This window comes from Oryctolagus cuniculus, chromosome 7 (genome assembly GCF_051225735.1).
Source record: "Oryctolagus cuniculus isolate XC-2025 breed Fujian yellow rabbit chromosome 7, ASM5122573v1, whole genome shotgun sequence".
Classification (NCBI taxonomy): Eukaryota; Metazoa; Chordata; class Mammalia; order Lagomorpha; family Leporidae; genus Oryctolagus; species Oryctolagus cuniculus.
The window spans coordinates 133175785-133194160 of NC_142873.1; the positions used below are offsets into that span (position 1 = coordinate 133175785).

At 43.4% G+C, this 18376-nt stretch overlaps 2 protein-coding genes across 16 annotated transcripts in view; both read right to left on the bottom strand.

Annotated features, from left to right (window-relative positions):
* Positions 1–507: 507 nt before the first annotated feature.
* On the bottom strand, positions 508–7666 carry EXO5 (exonuclease 5). Of its 7 annotated transcripts, none has more exons than XM_008265499.5 (3): positions 7469–7666; positions 891–2048; positions 508–768 (listed from the first exon to the last, which is right to left on the bottom strand). In XM_008265499.5, exons 1-2 carry the CDS (start codon positions 7550–7552, stop codon positions 894–896), a joined length of 1239 nt encoding a protein of 412 aa, XP_008263721.1. In that variant the 5' UTR covers positions 7553–7666; the 3' UTR covers positions 508–768; positions 891–893. The 7 variants fall into 7 exon arrangements, with proteins under 7 accessions (XP_008263721.1, XP_069934795.1, XP_089157037.1 ...); XM_070078694.2 differs by having other exon boundaries at positions 7500–7637; XM_089300911.1 differs by adding an exon at positions 6635–6726 and having other exon boundaries at positions 508–2048; positions 7500–7629.
* Positions 7667–15111: 7445 nt separating this feature from the next.
* Positions 15112–18376, bottom strand: part of LOC100338575 (uncharacterized) — a 50738-nt gene continuing 47473 nt past the window's right edge. For all 9 annotated transcript variants that reach the window (XM_089300915.1, XM_089300914.1, XM_008265507.5 and 6 more), the window contains exon 6: positions 15112–16470. In XM_089300915.1, the coding sequence (XP_089157041.1) occupies positions 15332–16470 (1139 nt within the window). In that variant the 3' untranslated portion in view covers positions 15112–15331. The remainder of the gene's footprint in view (positions 16471–18376) is intronic.

Sequence of the window (18376 nt, forward strand, 5' to 3'; positions counted from 1 at the left end):
TTGTATTTTAAATTATTGGCCTGCCATTATACTAATTGTGCTTCAGAAATATGTTTAGGTTTTTTTGTTTTTTGTTTTTTTGTTTTGTTTTGTTTTTGACAGGCAGAGTTAGACAGTGAGAGAGAGAGACAGAGAGAAAGGTCTTTGTTCTGTTGGTTCACCCTCCAAATGGCCGCTACAGCCAGCGTGCTGAGCCAATCCGAAGTCAGGAGCCAGGTGCTTCCTCCTGGTCTCCCATGAGGGTGCAGGGCCCAAGCACTTGGGCCATCCTCCACTGTCTTCCTGGGCCACAGCAGAGAGCTATACTGGAAGAGGAGCAACCGGGACAGAATCCGGTGCCCCAACCGGGCCTAGAACCTGAGGTGCTGGTGCCACAGGCGCAGGATTAGCCTAGTGAGCCACAGCACCGGCCTGTTTAGGTATGTTTTTAAAGGCTTGAAATAACATCCACCCAACTATGTATAGTTGATGATCAAGATCATGCAAAAAAAAAAAAAATCAGTTCAATTGTCCTGACAGTGTTTCATTTTATTATATAAATGTAGACAGAAAATAAGAAAAACTTTTTTTCTTGAGTGAGAAAAATAGGGAAGACTTATCAGGAGCTGGAGACTTTTCTTAGGAAAATGACATTTGCTGGAAGATACCTTTGCTCTAGCCATGATGAGCATCCACCTTCTGGTAACCCACAGCAAAGCTCCATGGGTAACCCTGTATCTCTCCCACTCATCCCTGAGCATTGCTCCTGGACTTGGATGTGGCTAGAGGCTGCAGAAATATAAAAACCAAAATAAGAACATGATCTCCATGAAAGCAAAGCTTAGAGATGGGTCCTCTTTTACTGAGGTATATTAGGAGTTCCAGAAAGATCAACATTTCTGAAAGCATACCTTCTATTTATTTGACTTTTTAGGCTGGGGCTCCAGTGTGGAACTTAGCACCCCACCGCCCTTTCTCCACTTGCAAATGTCTGTATAGCTGCACGTCCGGCACTTCCAAGCCTCTTCTATGTCAACTCCTCGAGGCTCTCGGAGGCCCTTCCAGTAGGCCATATAATGCTGCACCTTGCCTTTCACCTCTTCCTCTTCAAAGGCTACAATTTCTGTACCCAGTAGAGTGGCACTCTCTTGGTGAATATACTCAATCTTCAGAATATCGATGACTGGAAGGTCTGACATAGTGAGAGATAAGAACACCAGTTCCATGAGGTCACCCAAAGACTTCACAGTGAAGCCTCCCCGCCGGGCATGGCTCAGCACTGAAGGCCCCAGTGCCTTGTCTGGACACAATTTTGTGTGGTGGATGAGACTTGCAGGGGTCACTTTCCCTTGTACCATGGCATCAAAGATATATTTGTATAGGCTGACTTGAAAACAGTCTTTCTTTTTCTGAGCTTCTAGAGGGAGCAGAGGGCGCCTGCGTGTCTTGAGCTCCGCCAGCTCCAGTTCCCCCTTGGCTGTATAGTGCAGCTCATCAATCACTCCAACAAGAAGCACACCCTCCACTTCCCCAAACACTGGAAACTCTCTGATGCGGCCTTCTGACTGCAGGGTAGGAATCATTGATAGCATATTCAGAAACTTAATTGCCCAGGCATCTTCTTTACTGGCGACAGGGATGGTCACAAGATCGTGAAGTTCTAATTCTCTAGCTAGATGGATGCTGGCCCCAGTATCTAAAACAGCTGCCTTCTCAGGTGTCACAAGGTCAGGAAGCTCCTTTCCGTGTGCCATTTGCAGCTCACACCAGTTCTGAGCAGACAGGTCAGTGACATACAAATATTGAAGGTGGAATCTCTGCATGGGTGATGAGATATCCAATCCTCTTCCGCAGTTCTGTAAGCTTCTGGGCTTGCCATCCTTCCCAGGGAGTTCAGAAGATGGGCCAGGCTTGCCAGGTGAAGCACTTGACTCTTGGGCATCTTCCAGTTCTAGAAACTCCACAAGCTCCGAGTCACTCAAGTCTGAGAACCCTGATGCTTCAGCTGATCCGGTCTCCTCTTCCCCAGTCTCTGACATGGCACAGCTCTGGACTGGGCAAGGAAGGCCCTGCATAGCATGTTAAAGAAATGCACGGAACAAATAACAAGTAAAAAACTCCTCAGAAGCATTTTAAATTCTAGTGAGATAAAAAGAATGATGGCAAATTATTTATGTATAATCTTTGAAGAAGCCTATTTATTTATGATCAATTAGTAATGCCTTAGAGTTGTAGTACAGACTATACAATAAATCTCCTTGTATTATCGACATATGTTCACTTCGCAGAGTTTTTTAAGTGGGAAATGGTTTTATTCCTCAATCTTCTACTAGCATTGTGTGTAATTCTAAACAAATCACCTTCCTTGGTCTCAATTTCTTTAAATTTAGGAGATTTCAGGTTTGCCTTTTTACTTCCAAACACTACTTACAACATTATTTCTTTATTTTTAGGTGAGCATATATCTGTAAAAATGTTGAAGCAATGGGCCGGCAACGCAGCTCAATAGGCTAATCCTCCACCTGCGGCACTGGCACCCCAGGTTCTAGTCCTAGTCAAGGCGCCAGATTCTGTCCCGGTCGCTCCTCTTCCTGTCCAGCTCTCTGCTGTGGCCCGTGGGTGCAGTGGAGGATGGCCCAAGTCCCTGGGCCCTGCACTCGCATGGGAAACCAGGAGGAAGCACCTGGCTCCTAGCTTTGGATCAGCATGCCAGCCACAGCAGCCATTGGGGGGTGAACCAATGGGAAAAAAAAGGAAGACCTTTCTCTCTGTCTCTCTCTCTCTCACTGTCCACTCTGCCTGTCAAAAAAAAAAAAAAATGTTGAAGCAATGTTTGACAGTTTACCATGGACCACTTCTACAATCTTTTTTTATACAAAGTCCTTGACTAGGGAAATAAATCTCAGTTACAGACTGTGCCTTGAGAGAAATCAGCTCCACAATGACTGCTTTTAAATGCAGTTCTCAGGAACATAGTATGGCAAAAAAAGAAAAGACAAAGATCAACTATAGAGAAATACAAATAAATGTACTCCTACACAAAATAGCCCATGAAGTAATGAGAGGATGTTCACAACAACATGTGGAAATCACTATCTTTTTAATACTTGAGATATATTAAGGAAAGGCCAGGATAAAAAGCTCTTGGTGGGTTTTAATTTATCTTTACTCCTTACAGACTATAAATTATTCTCTTAAAATTATAAGAATTGGTGTTTGCCATTAAACTGGTATTTCTCATACAGTTTATTTCCTTTCTATACAAGAACTTAACTCAGAATGGAATATATCTGTCTGAAAACGCTGTTAAAAACCTAAAATTTGGAACAGACTATTAGCCTAGTGGCTAAACACCTGTGTCCATTCTACACTAGCGCACCTGTATTCAATGCCCCCTGCTCTGGTTCTGACTCCAGATTCCTGCTAATGTGGACCCTAGGAAGCAGCAATAATGGCTTAAGTAATTGGGTTCCTGACACCTCTGTGGGAAGGCCTGGCTTGCATTCTGGCTCCTGGCTTCAGCCCTGGCCACTGAACCACCAGATGGGGGTGCACTTTCTCACTAGGTCACTCTCCCTCTCTCTGATTCTCAAAAATTTTAACCCAAAGTTTATTGCTGTAAGTAACAGCAAATACTTGTTGTGTCTTTACTGTATACTGGACATTGAGCCAAGTGCTTTACACCTAATATCTCACTACTTTTTTCTGTGAAAAATTTCAAACATAGAAGCAGAAAGAACACAACAATGAATACTCATATGTACCAGGAAGACAAACAACTGTTGACAGTTGGCTGTACAAAAGATCTTTAAAAAAAAAAAACAAAACACAAAAATTTCACATATGTTTTGATTACATCTTTACAGAATATTTTTGAAGGTTTTTCATATTTGCTTCTTGTGTGTGCATATTTTTTGGCTGAACTAAAGTAAATTACAGACATTATAACAGTTCACATCTAAATGCTTCAGCATATATTTCCAAATGGCATTCTCCTACATCTCCTACATAAATGCAATACTATTATCACATCTAACAAAATCAATAATTTCCCAATACCCTAGTCCATAGTTAGGTTTCTCCAACTATTTTAAACATGTCTCGGATAGGTTTTCTTTTCTTTTCCTTTTTTTTTTTTTTTTTTTTTTTTTGACAGGCAGAATTAGACAGAGAGAGATAGACAGAGACAGAGAGAAAGGTCTTTGTTCTGTTGGTTCACCCCCCAAATGGCTGCTACAGCCGGCGCACTGCACCGATCCGAAGCCAGAAGCCAGGCGCTTCCTCCTGGTATCCCAAGTGGGTGCAGGGCCCAAGCACTTGGGCCATCCTCCACTGTCTTCCTGGGCCACAGCAGAGAGCTGGCCTGGAAGAGGAGCAACCAGGACAGATTCTGGTGCCCCAACCGGGACTAGAACCCGGGGTGCTGGGGCCGCAGGCGGAGGATTAGCCAAGTGAGCCGCAGTGCCGGCCCTCAGATAGGTTTTCTTTAAACCAGCAAAGACCACTCATCATGTTTGTTAGTTGTTCTCTCACAAGTATTTTTAATCTCAAGAAACAAGGCAACTTATGACAATACTTTTTTAGGGGGGAAAAAGATTTATTTATTTATTTATTTATTTATTTGAAAACCAGAGTTACAGAGAGAGAGAAGTGTCTTCCATCCACTATTTCACTCCCTAAATGGCTGCAATGGCTGGAGCTGGGCCAATCTGAAGCCAGGAGCCAGGAGCTTCTTCCAGGTCTCCTATACGGGGGCAGGGACTCAAGGACTTGGACCATCTTCTACTGCTTTCCCAGGCACATTAGCAGGCAACTGGATCAGTAGCAGAGCAGCTGGGACTCAAACTGGCACCCATATTGGATGCCAGCTCTGCAGACAGCGGTTTTACCCACTAAGCCACAGCGCTGGCCCCTGACAATATTCTTCTTTAAGCCTTCCTCCTAACCTCCCATATCTAATTTTGCATAGACAAAAACAAGGCATAACCAGTCAAATAATAGTAGTTTGTGACTTTGAGAGGAGAAATATAAAAAAAAGTGACACATAATACAACCTGACGGAGGTTAAGTATGAGCCTCCTTGCTCTTCTAATAAGGAATAAACTACCTGTATCAAAGTTTGAGAGCTGATATCCTGAGAAGGTCATTAATATTTAGTTATGTTTGTGCTTAACTAATTTTTAAATAGTTTAAATGTCAGGGGGCGGTGCTGTGAGACAGTGGGTAAAGGGCATCCACCTGCAGTGCTGGCATCTTATATGGGCACTGGTTCAAATCCTGGCTGTCCACTTCCAATCCAGCTCTCTGCTATGGCCTGAGAAAGCAGTGGAACATGTCCCAGGTCCTTAGGCCCCTGCACCAGCATGGGAGACCTGGAAGAAGCTCCTGGCTCCTGGCTTTGGATCAGTGCAGCTCTGACCATTGCAGCCAATTAGAGAGTGAACCAGCAGATGGAAGACCTTTCTCTCTCTAACTGCCTCTGCCTCTCTATAACTCTTTCAAATAAATAAATAAACCTCTAAAAAATAGTTTAAATGTCACTAATGAAAAAAAAGCATAGAAGTTATTTACAATGAGAAAAAGGAATATTACACTAAGATTTTTGCTTGTATCCTAAAGTTACTGCTTTAGGGGCTGGTGCCGTGGCAGAGTGGGCTAAGCCTCCACCTCCACCTAAGGTGCCAGCATCCCATATGGGCACCAGTTCGAGTCCCGGCACATCTGAAGTGCTCAGCTCTATGTGACTCATGGGTGCATAATAAGGCACAGAGAACATTTTCCTGATCACAGGACATTCTGTTGGACAGCACTGATAGACTATTTCATGTATATGCATTAACCCCCAAAGAAGAGTAAGCTCTGAAAGATAAAGACATTTTTCCTTGTTTTACACACAACATGGAGAACAAGGTCATCCTCAATGGGAAAGGGAATCGTCCTGTGTAGAGGATGCAAGAGGCAGAGGCATTTCCGTGGAATTAGTCACATAAAAGAAGAAAACGATACCCTAGGGATGGATGATTTAATCTCAGATGTGTAGCCTGGACTTTCCTATGCAGAAAAATACCCAGGAGAGAACATGATGCAGTGCACTGTGTCCCAAAATGCAGTCTGTACGTCTTTGATACCTGAGATGATTTCACACAGTGCACGTAACATTCTTAGATGCCCTTAGAATAACTATAACAGAGCACCCATCCAATGCCTAATTTCACAGATAATTTTCTTAAGACACGTTTGGCTTTTTTTAAAAAAATATATAGGTAAAAAATATGAGAATAACAATATAGGTCTTACATTAGTATGGCAAAAATTGTTATGTGGCAAGTAAGTGAGATGTCTGGGACACCCAGCACAGAGCCAGGAATGGCCCATGGATCCTGATTCTGAAGGCGACCCCAGCAGTTCAGGAGTGTTTAGTCGTATGCCACTTGGCTGCTGAGAAATCTGAGATCCGGTTTTAGTGTTCCTGAAGTTCCTGACACATCCTTAAAGTGAGAAGACCCCTTGGAGCCCAGCTCAGCTCTCTAACCACTGCAGGATAAGACACAGCACCCATATCAGTAGTCAGGGAATGGGGGTCTCCCCCCGTTTCCCGGGGAAGAGAGGGCATAGCGCGTCCCCTCTAACCTTTGGGAGAGCAGAAACTCCGCACCTGGAACTTAGCTGGTCTTCCTCATCATGGGAAGGGCAGCATAATGAAATGACAAGGCTGGGGGAGAGGCAAGCAGCTCTGAAGGCCCAGGTCTGCAGGAAGAACCCGATTAGCCACTTGGGACCTCGCCAGGGTAGCGGGGGCCTTTTGGTCCTTTCTCACCTGACCGCTGCCTCACCTTGTGATGTTTCTTCCTCTCTGATCCACACTGCACACACTGTTGCCCACCCCAGATCTTAGGTAACGCTCGCCTCTCTCCCGGGGCAAACTCTCCACCACTTCGTGTTCCCCAGCTCCTGGATGCAGTATCATGATCCCGTCCCTGTTCCCTGCCAGCAAGTGAGTTAAAAAGAACCAAGGTCCCCCGGAGCTCCGGGTCTCTCTTCCAGCTCCAGCTGAGACCTGAGGCTGTTCCCCTGGGGTCCCCGCTGCCTGTGGAACTGCCACTGCCTCACTCTCAACACCCCGACTCGGCCGGCGCGTCCGGTACGCTGGGACTCCGAGGGCGTTTGGCTTCAGCGGCTCCTTTCCTTGGACCTCAAACCACCGTCTCCCGCACGCCCTCAGGTGTCCTGTGCACTCCCCCACAACGTCCTGGAGGAGCGGGGAACGGGAGTAACAGGTCGCCGGCGCTGGCGGAGGATCTCAGCCGAGGCAGGGTCTTCCGAGGGCGCAGGTCCAGAACCCACGGGAACCCGGCCCGCGAGGGCAGGAGAGCTGAACCGTGAGGGCGGGCGTCCCTCCCACCCGCGGAGGGGGACGCGGCCACTGTGGCGACAGAGCCCTGGATTCCAAAACGCAAGCCGTGCAGCCCTCTACCCCCATTCCCCTAACCTCAGATGCTCCGCCACACCCCGGACTCCACCTGGCTCGGCTGCAGCCGCGGAACTGCTGCTGGACTCTACCCGCCGCCTGCATGAAGAAGCTGGACACACCTCCTGCCCAGCCCGGCACTCGACAGAAGCCGCCCAGCGCCCAGACCCAGCATGCTCAGCGCCTGCCAAGGACCGCCCCTTCCCAGAGGCCTCCGCGGCGCCTGGTTCTGACGAGACTGCGGCGGCTGGGTGGGCGTGTGAGCGCTCTCTGAAGCCGGGTGGCGTCTCTGCGCCTCTTAATTCCAGACAGCGCTGCTGTCACCCAGCCACAAACCCTGTCACAGGCGGGCCGCCGGGCCAGTGTGAGAAAGGCCCGCACACGCCCCTCGCCCCGGGGCAGCTGGCCTCTGCCTCCACTTGGCCGCCCTTGGTCGTCAGCTCCTCCCAGCAGCCCTGCGAACGAACTCACTTTTCAAAAGTGCCGGCGCTCGATGTATGTGTTCGGTTTGCTTACTTTTTAAAGAAATTTATTGGGACCTAGGGCCGGCGAGTCCTGGCTGCTCCGCTTCCGATCCAGCTCCCTGCTAATGGCCTGGGAAAAGCGGAGAAGGATGACCCAAGTTCTTGGGCCCCTGCACCCACGTGGGAGACCCGAATGGAGTTCCAGGCTCCTGGCTTCTGCCTGGCCCAGCCCCGACCGTTTTGGCCATTTGGGGAGGGAACCAGCAGATGGGAGATGGTTTGCTCTTTCTCTCTTCCCTCACCCCCGCCTCCTAAGTAAATCTGTTTAAAATTTTTATTTACTTTCATTTTACATGAAAGGGAGACACAGAGAATCTCACATTCTCTAGTTCACACCCCAAATGGCCACAACAGATAGGGCTGGGCCAGGCTGAAGCCAGGAGCCAGGAACTCCATCTGGGTCTCCCACTGGTGGCAGGTGCCCAGGTACTTGAGGCACCATCTGCAGGCTCCCTGGGGGCACATCAGCAGGAAGCTGGAATTGGGAGCAGAGTGAGAACTCAAATCTGAATGCGGGTGTCCCAGAGACCATCTTAAACACCACATCATTGCCTGCCCCAAGTCTGTTTATTTTGACCAACCTTTCTGTGGTAGACATCCTGAGTGCTGGAGTGAGTCTGTGGTTATGTAGGAGAACGACCTTTGTCTTAGGGGTACGGAAGTTGAGGAAAGCTTCTTAGACAAGTGTGAAATAAGAAGGCTTTGCTGGATTGGGGCTGGAGGTGTCTACCTCCCCCGCCCCCCCAACATAACTTTTTGTCAACCAAGAAGTAACCAGTGCCAGGAAAACCCTTCCCCAGTCCTGCACACCTGCACTGCTTGCCAAATGGAATTTGGGGGTGGGGCCAGGGCAATGCCACTGAGTGGAGAATCGATTGAGAAACAGTCATGGGATCTGGGGAAAAGAAGTATCCAAAGTAGACATACCATATTGCTCAAAACTTTCCACCTGCAGACCAGCCTTGAAATTCACAAAAGGGTTTCCTTCCCTGAAAAGGTTAGCCCAGGAAGTCTGGGTATTTTAGGGTCCATCTGTACAATTCCTTGATTTGATTCTTCTGTCTCCAGGAGTATCTGTAACCATGGAAAAACTGTGACACACAAATGGTCTTTTTCCCTCTTTTCATTCTTCCTTCCTTGGTCTTTTGGAAGATAGAATTTATATCTCTAACACTGCACTGACTACAGTCTGCCAGGTATCAGAGTAAGTTTTTATACTCATAGACGTATTCGGTAGAGCTGTGCTGTCCACAAGATGCTAGCTACACTACATGTGGCTCTTGAGCACTTGAAATGTGGCTAGTCCAAAATAAAATGTAAGTAATGTAATTATAAAGTACATACCATATTTTGAAGACTTTATACCAAAAAATAATTTCATATTGATTGCATGTTGAAATGATAGCATCGTGGATGTATTGGGTTAAATAAAACATTTTATATTAATTTAACATATTGCTTTTTGTTGTATTGCTGTAGCTGCCAAAAACTTTGAAGTTACATGTGCTTTGCATTTGTTCACTTTATATTTCCCTTGGATGGTGCTGCTCTAGAACATCTGAGCCTCAAGCACAGAGAATTCATCTTGCTTACGTTTGAGTTCTTTGCAGGTGCTGGAATCATCATATGATCTTAATGTGCTCAAGAGAACCCCACTGGTGATATTCTGTATTTGAGAATATATTCTGATTGTACCTTCTAAATCAACACATATGCTACGGTTTGTTTTTGCCCCTGAAGTTCATGTGTTGGAAGCTTGGTCCTCAGTGTGGCAATGTTGGGAGGTATTGGAAGAGGTAGAGCCTACTGGGAGATGGGTAAGTCACTGAAGTTGATGTCCTGGGAAGGGATTAACAGTTCTCACAGGACCCCCCAGTTTCCATAGGAGAGTGTTGTTATAACAGAGCAAGGGTGCGGGGCATCCCTGCTTTCTGTCTTTCTGTCTTGCCATGTGAGCTGCCCTGTTGAATGCACTCATACAACAATGTCATCCATTAGAACATCACCAGATGCAAAACAGAGGGGACTGAACTAAGGGGGGGGGCGGGGTGCGGGGCTTGCTTGGTCATAGATTTTCAGACTCCAAAATAGTAAGTTTAAATACATTTTCTTTGAAAAGTACCCAGTACTTTATTATAGCAACAGAAAACGAGTACACCATGGTAACAAGTATTACAAAGGAGGGAAGCAAAGCAAGCAGCATTGTGAAGCGAACTGAGTGGTGTTATTCCACTGGCTACTGCTTCATGTTGAGCCTTAGTTCTTCCACATGGATTTCAGAGTAATTTTAATTTAAATCCCATAGAATAAACCTTATTTCTAGTTTATTTAATAAATCCAGCCAAGAAGTCACGGGTCCATTTGTAAAGTGTATCACGTGTCATTCCCTGATGATATGATACAAACTAAATCTGGGAGGATGAGGAGGTGCTAACTACGGAAGCTGGGAAGAAGGAAGAGGAAACTGCACAGCTGAGGTAAGAAACCGTGAAACAGCATGGGATATTTAGGGGATCGTGAGGTGTCTATGGCTGAAACAAAGTAAGCTTGAGCCAAAATTAGGGAGCAGTTTACCAACAATGGGCAATATTCTATACCAAGTGTTATATGTTAACAAACTTGACCTTTATCTTCATGAGAAACTGTACCAGGATTTTAAGCAATAAAATAATTTTTAAAAAAGATTTATTTCATTTATTTGAGAGGCAGAGTTAGAGAGAGAGGGACAGAGAGGTTTTCCATCTGCTGGTCTACTCCCCAAAAGTCCATAATGGCTGGAACCGAGCTGATCTGAAGCCAAGAGCCAGGAGCTTCCTTCAGGTCTCCTGCGTGGATATAGGGGCCAAAACACTTGGGCCATCTTCCATGGCTTTCCCAGGCACTTTACAGGGAGCTGGATTGGAAGTGGAGCAGCTGGGACTTGAACCAGCACTCATACGGGATGTCAGCGCCACAGCACTGGCATCACAATAATTTGGTTACATATGTGTTAGAATGATTACTGTAGCACCCATGGGAGGATAAAGAAAATAGCTTAGATATAGAAAATAGCTTAGATTTAGAAAAATGAAACCAAACAAAACAAAACGAGGCCTCTACTTAAGCATTTAGGAAGTGCTAAGAACCTGAGTAAGGCATGTAAATGAGGACAGAGGGGAGAGAGCCCAAGATCCTCACAGAATATACGGGAATCAGTGAATGATTAGGAAGGTAAAGAATGAAAGAAGTTGACTGGACAATTGGATATATATATGGTAATTCCACTTTCTGGGTTAAGGAATACACATTTTAATGAAAAAATTATGAGTTCTGGACATGTTGACCCTGAGGTGACTACAAGATATCCATGTGGTGTTATCCAGAGGGATATCAAATATATTCAACAGCTCAGGAGAGATTTCTAGTATTAAAATATAGATTTAGGGGCTGGCGCTGTGGCGCAGTAGGTTAATCCTCCACCTGTGGGGCCAGCATCCCATATGGGCACCAGTTCTAGTCCCGGCTGCTCCTCTTCCCATCCAGCTCTCTGCTATGGCCTGGGAAAGCAGTAGAAGATGGCCTAAGTGCTTGGGCCCCTGCACCCACAAAGGAGACCCGGAAGAAACTTCTGGCTCCTGACTCCTGGCTTCGGATTGGTGCAAGCCTGGCCATTGTGGCCATCTGGGGAGTGAACCACCGGATGGAAGACCTCTCTCTCTGTCTCTACCTCTTCGTAACTCTGTCCTTCAAATAAATAAAATAGATCTTTAAAAAAATGTAGGTTTAAGAAGTGTTGGGGGACAGCGCTATGGCATAGTGGGTAAAGCCACCACGTGCAGTGCCAGCATCCCATATGGGCACCAGTTCAAGTCCTGGCTTGTCCACTTCTGATCCAGCTCTCTGCTATGGCCTGGGAAAGCAGTGGAAGATGGCCCAAGTCCTTGGCCCCTGCACTCCCATAGGAGACCTGGAAGAAACTCCTGGGTCCTGGCTTCAGATCTGGCCAGCTCTGGCCGTTGCTGCCATTTGGGGGAGTGACCCAGTGAATAGAAGACTCCCTCTCCCCGACCCCGCTTCTGCCTCTCTGTAACTCTGCCTTTCAAATAAATAAATCTTAAAAAAAAAAAAAAAAAACTTAAAAGAAATGTTGAATGTCAATAAGATCAACCAAACATAACATGGAGCTACAGAACAGAATATGCCCAATAACGCAGCCTGGGGAAGGACATTTATGTGATCAGCAGGAGAGGTGCCTTTGAAGTGAACAGAATGAATAAACAGATATGGTAAAAGGTCAAGCCAATGGGTAGGCTCTGAAGCATAACAAAGGTACCCTGGGGCAGTAGATCAAAGAAGTAAACCTTATAAGAAAGGCAGAGTGGTTGTGTTCAGCTCATGAAGGGCAAGTACTTAGAAAGTTAGGATAATAAACAGAAAAAAATGCTTAAAATATGTCCATGGTTCACATCTATGTGTAAAGAGGTGCTCTGTTGCTTATCTCACCTAAGTGAGGGGTTTTTCTTGAGTGAATTTCCACTTTCCAGTTTTAAAACCCTAATTCCATGAGCTGATATTGAGAAATGGATAGGATTTGAAACGGTGAATAGTAAGCCCTTCTAGGAACTGCTTTCCTGCCCTTCCAGCCATCACTCCATCCCCATGGTTCCATGGAAGCTAAGCTCTCTGCTTTGTTGATTTACTTAGGGTGGGCATCTGACCCAGGTGGGCCAGTTAAAATCTTCCCACAGGAATTTGAGACTGGAAGCGAAAGAGAAATAGCTTTCTGAAACTGTGCGATGGAAACTGAACATACATAAAATCTGGAGTTGACAGTAACTGATTTACAATGAGGCGATTTAAAAACAAAACAAAACAAAGCCAGAATGAAGACACAGATGCAGAAAGGACAGACGGAAAGAGAAAACCATCTGGATTTTTCAAAGTGGTTGGGTCCGGTCCCCTCTAATGTTATGTAGCACAACCCTGAATTCCATGAGATACCTCAGTAGCCCTGATAGGAGCCTCCTCTAAGACATCAATAGCCCTCATAATTTCTGCTATTTGCAACCTAATGATTCATAACTATGTATACATTTAGTCAGAGCTCTTATGGGATGGAAAAAAGCACAAAAGTACAGAAGGAAGACTAGACATAATGGAGGACTTTAAGTACCAGGCTTTGGACTGACTGGAGTAGCAGCTATGGGTACGAAGGCGAGGGGGAATCTATGAACATATTTAATAAAAGTTAATGAGAGTGAAAAAGAAACTTGTACAAAATCATTATGGAAATGGCCTGGGAGTCGGATTTCACAATAAGCAATGTTAATCAATTAATGCTCATTAACACTTAGAAAGTCATGTGGATCCTCCTTTGTGTCTCCTTACATGTGTTAACTGTAATTTGTTAATACATTCACAGGTGGTCATCCATGGTAGATCCTGCCATTCTGTGTACTCTACCTCAATTGTCAGGTCTCCTTCACTCTGATCAAAGAGCTTGTGGCCAAGATTATATTTGCTAAATGCAATTTAGAGAGACACTCTTCTCTTTAAAGGGACTTTCATCAGGCAGCTGCAGCCTCAGAAGTCTGGGACTAGAGCAGTTGGTGAGAAAATATCTCCTTCCCCAACTGAGATCTAGTGGGCCTACTATTTTTTTTTTTTAAGATTTTTATTTATTTGTTTGAAAGGCAGAGTTACAGAGAGGCAGGGGCAGAGAGAGAGAGGTCTTCCATCCACTGGTTCACTCTCCAAATGGCCATAACTGCCGGAACTGTGCCGATTTGAAGCCAGGAGCCAGGAGTTTCTTTGGGGTCTCCTACATGAGTGCATGGGCCCAAGGACTTGGGCCACCCTCTACTGCTTTCCCAGACTATAGCAGAGAGTGGAATTGGAAGTGGAGCAGCCGGGACTTGAACTAGCACCCATATGGGATACTGGCACTGCAGGTGGCAGCCTTACCTGCTATGCCACAGCGATGACCCCCTGACTATTTAAGAAAGTACAGATTCTTTCTTAGCTCCAGGGATAACAAATGCTACGCTGTTTCTATGGGATACACTCAACTGTTCCTAGGCCATGTTGTTGAGATACTGAGATAAGCTGAGGTTTCTTTGAGGACTGATAGGGCTGTTGGTCTGGGAGTTGCTTCAGTACCAGCTATGGCTCCAGCAGTTCCAGATCTAGCTGTGGAAAAACTAGTCCAGCCTCCATGAAGGTCAGTTTACCAGTATCTATCATACAAATGCATATATCATCTAATACAGAAATTCCAGTTCCATATATATATATATACACACACACACACACACACACACACACACACACACCTATGTGAGAAATGAAAATATGTAAAACTGTTCACTGCAACAGATTGGAAACAACCCAAGTCCATTCGTGGTGAACTGGCTAAACATTCACACCTAGGAATACTACACATCCACAAAAAGGTAGAATGACCCTCATGATATAATAAATGAAAGTAACATGCAGATGTTTGTATAAGAAGTTCCTGTTTTTTCTTTAAAGAAAACTTATGGGGCTGGTGTTGTGATACAACAGATTAAGCCATCACCTTGGATGTGGGTATCTCATATGGGCACAGGTTCAAGTCCCAACTGCTTCACTTCCAATCTAGCTCCCTGCTAATGTACCTGGGAAAGCAGCAGATGGTGGCACAGGATCTTGGGCCACTGCCAGGAGACCCAGATGGAGTTCTATGCTCCTCGCTTCAGCTGGTGCCCGGATGCTGTGGCCATCTGGGGGGTGAAGATGGAAGATCTAACTCTGGCTTTCAGAAAAATAAACAAATCTTGCAAAAAAAAAAAAAAAAAACTTGTATATTTGTATTTGTATTCTTTTGCCTATACATAGAAAACTCTAGAAGGATACACACAAAAAATAGTTATAAAATATGGTTGCCTGTAGGTAGAATGTGGTGGGAAATGGAGGAAGGAGGCTTTTCACTATATCCAACTATGTTTGTCTCCGGAACTTTATGCCAGGTGGAAACTTTCCCCATTAAAAAATTTAATTAAAAAATAGGTGTGGTGATATTTCATTTAGTTCCTAAATGCTGGTCTGTATGAAAATCAGAGAATTAGAATGCCCATGAAGAAAAATGCATTAATCCACTATGAAATCAGAAAAAAAATGTTGTGGATTTTTCATAATGAATTTATTTGATTTGAAGGACCATATTTTATTAAGTACTTTGTATGGAGGTGTTAGTAGATGGTAGTAATCTCTATTTACACAATGAACACAATTTAAAAGTTAGCATCTTTCTAACAATTCCTCAAATTTAACTGAGTCCTGAAATTTTAAAGCATAGACACTGACTTACACTTGGCTTAGGTCTTATGTCAAATGCCTGTTTTTATACATTATTTTGGAAGGCATTCCTCCTGTGTATTTCATGGTGTCGACTAAGTGATGAATTATAGCTGAAGGCTTTTCCACATTCATTACATTCATAAGGCTTTTCCCCAGTGTGATGTCGCTGATGTTTCTTAAAGGATGAGTCATGCCTATAGGCTTTCCCACAGCGATTGCATTCATAGGCTTTCACTCCTGTGTGGACAGTCTTATGGTTGCTGAGGTGAATCCTCTGCCTAAAGGCTTTCCCACATTCCTTGCATTTGTAGGGCCTCTCTCCAGTGTGGATCCTCTGGTGATGCGTTAGGTATGCTCTGTGACTGAAGGTTTTACAGCACGCAGTGCACGCGTAGGGCTTCTCCCCGGTATGAATTCTTACGTGCTCACTGAGGTGTCTAATCTGTCGAAAGGTTTTTCCACATTCATTGCAAGTAAAAGGCTTCTCTCCAGAATGAGTCCTCAAATGTTGGATCAAGCTAATGTTCTGGCTGAAGGCTTTCTGACATTTGTCACATACATAGGGTTTCTCCCCCGTGTGAGTTCTGTGATGCTGATTAAGTGATGAGCGGTGTCTGAACGCTTTGCCACATTCCTCACATTCAAAAGGCTTCTCACCAGTATGGATCCTCTGGTGTGTACTAAGAGACGCACTTTGGCTAAAGGCCCTCCCACATTCTTTACATCTGAAAGGTTTCTCTCCAGTATGAATTCTCATGTGTTCAGTAAGGTGAATGGGTTGTTTGAACACTTTTTCACATATAGTACATTCGTAAGTTTTTGTTCTTATGTAATTTGTTGGATGGTTAATCAAATCCAATTTGTATTTGTTCCTCTTTCGAGATGTATCATATTCATGGTGCTTCTGTTCTATAATAACATTTGAATTCACAATGATATTTTCCCCCAATTTGTTAGTTTCTCGGCCTTTCTTCCTGTTGGTCAAAATGGCTTGTTTCACATCTCTTCCATGGGTTTCCTGATGCCTTTCTAACGCATCATCATACTGGGAGACATTTCTCAATGTGGAATAAATGATGTCATCTCTCATGAACCTTTCCATCATAATGCCATGATATAACTGCTCCTGTGAAATGTCATTCTTGGCAGTTGACTCATCGGTTTCTGTCTTACTCCTCAAGTCTGAAAGAAACAGAAAAAATGCAAGTAACTCATATTTATTATGTTTTCAAAAATCAATTACTGGAGCAGATATAGAATAGATATTTAGAAAACAATACATAGAGTACATGAGATTTTTAGCTATTTTTAATATAGTTGTATAGACTGGAGAGGATATGGGAAACGAAATTAAGAAACAGTGAACATGTTAAAAGTATCATTTTAAAATGCATTTATAGTGAAACTTGAATATTTTAGTCCTGTTCTAATACTACTAAGTAATGAAATTTCAGTTCTATGTCTTAGGAATGTAAGTCTTTTAAATTGACAAATACTTTCAGAAAACAATCTCAGAAAGATAAAATTATCCCTTTCCCTACTCCTGCAGCAACAGGAAACACTAGAAATAGCATTTAAACTAAGAACATTACAATGTGCCATTTGGGGAATGAACCAGTGGATGGAAGATATCTCTCTCTCTCTCTCTCTTACTTTACCTCTCAAATAAATAAATCTTTCAAAAAAATAAGACAAGAAAGTGACAGGAAAAGAGAAAAGCATACATCTATGTACTAATCCCCAATTCAATATCCAAGCCTGAAGCAGGCCCCTACCAGGAGACATGGAGAAGAAAACACTTAACTTTGAATGAGCTTAGGAGTTTTCATTACTGCACTAAATTAAATAAACATTTTGCTAAAAGACTATTGTTATTTAAAGGGACTGGGCCATCTATGAAACCTCTTTGAGAGTTTATTCATAGGCAGCCAAAAACACATTCAAAGAAGTTTTTATTTCTATTTTCATTATTATGAGCTGAAGAAGGAGAAACCCAGGAGAATGTAAGAATTATTATCGGTATTAATAACAGAGTGAAACAAGGTGATTGCCTACAAGATCAATATTCAAAATCAGTTATTATTACAAGTAATAAGCAGAAAGCAGAATTTAAAAAATTTATCATCTATGACAGCAACAAAATGCAGGTTTTTAGGATGAATCTGACAAAACATGTACAATATATATAAAGCTTTTATGGAGAAGATCCTAAAACTATTGAAAAAAAATCAAGAAACATCAATAAATGGAGAAATAAATCATATAAATGGATCCTAGGACTCAATATTATAACAATGTTAATTTTCCCTAAAATTGTTCTATTAATTTGATTCTATTCCAATCAAAATGTCAGGAGACCATTTACATATGTGCATAATTTGATGCACTGATTAAATAATTCATATGGTAAAGTAAGGGGCTGAAGAACATTTGAAACTGTTAAATTTAAAACATCCAGCACAATTATGGAAGACAAAGTGGATAAATCACCTCGCTGTGAACTGAGCCTGACATCAAAGCAGGGATAAAAAATAAAATAAAACAAAAGAGCACAGAAACAGACATAAGCACACAAAGAAACTTGACAGGTGACAGAGCAGCATCAATGACTGAACAAGTGGTCCCTAACCTGACTATTCCCATGGAAAAGTTAAACCAGAGCTCCACATTATACTATATATAAAATAAGTCCCAGATAAAGTAAACCTAAGTATGAAAAGCAAAACTTTAAAGAGATATGAATACACACACACATACACAATGGAGAATAATGGGGCAGAAAGTTTTTTTTTTTTTTTTCAAAAAGCACAAACAACTTTTAAAAACTAGCAAATTCAATAATATAAAATTTTAAAACTCATCAAAAGACTCTTTTTAGAAAGAGAAAGAAGGGCCATTGATTGAGAAAAAAACATTTGCAAAACAGAGTTATCAAGGATTGGTATCCAAAATATATACATAGTATTTTTTTCCTGTAAATCAGTAAGAAAAAAGGTAACTAACAGAAAAATTGGCAAAGGATATAAAGAGGTAATTTACAGAAGAATAATTCTGGAAGGATGATCAATAAACGTAAGACATATGCTGT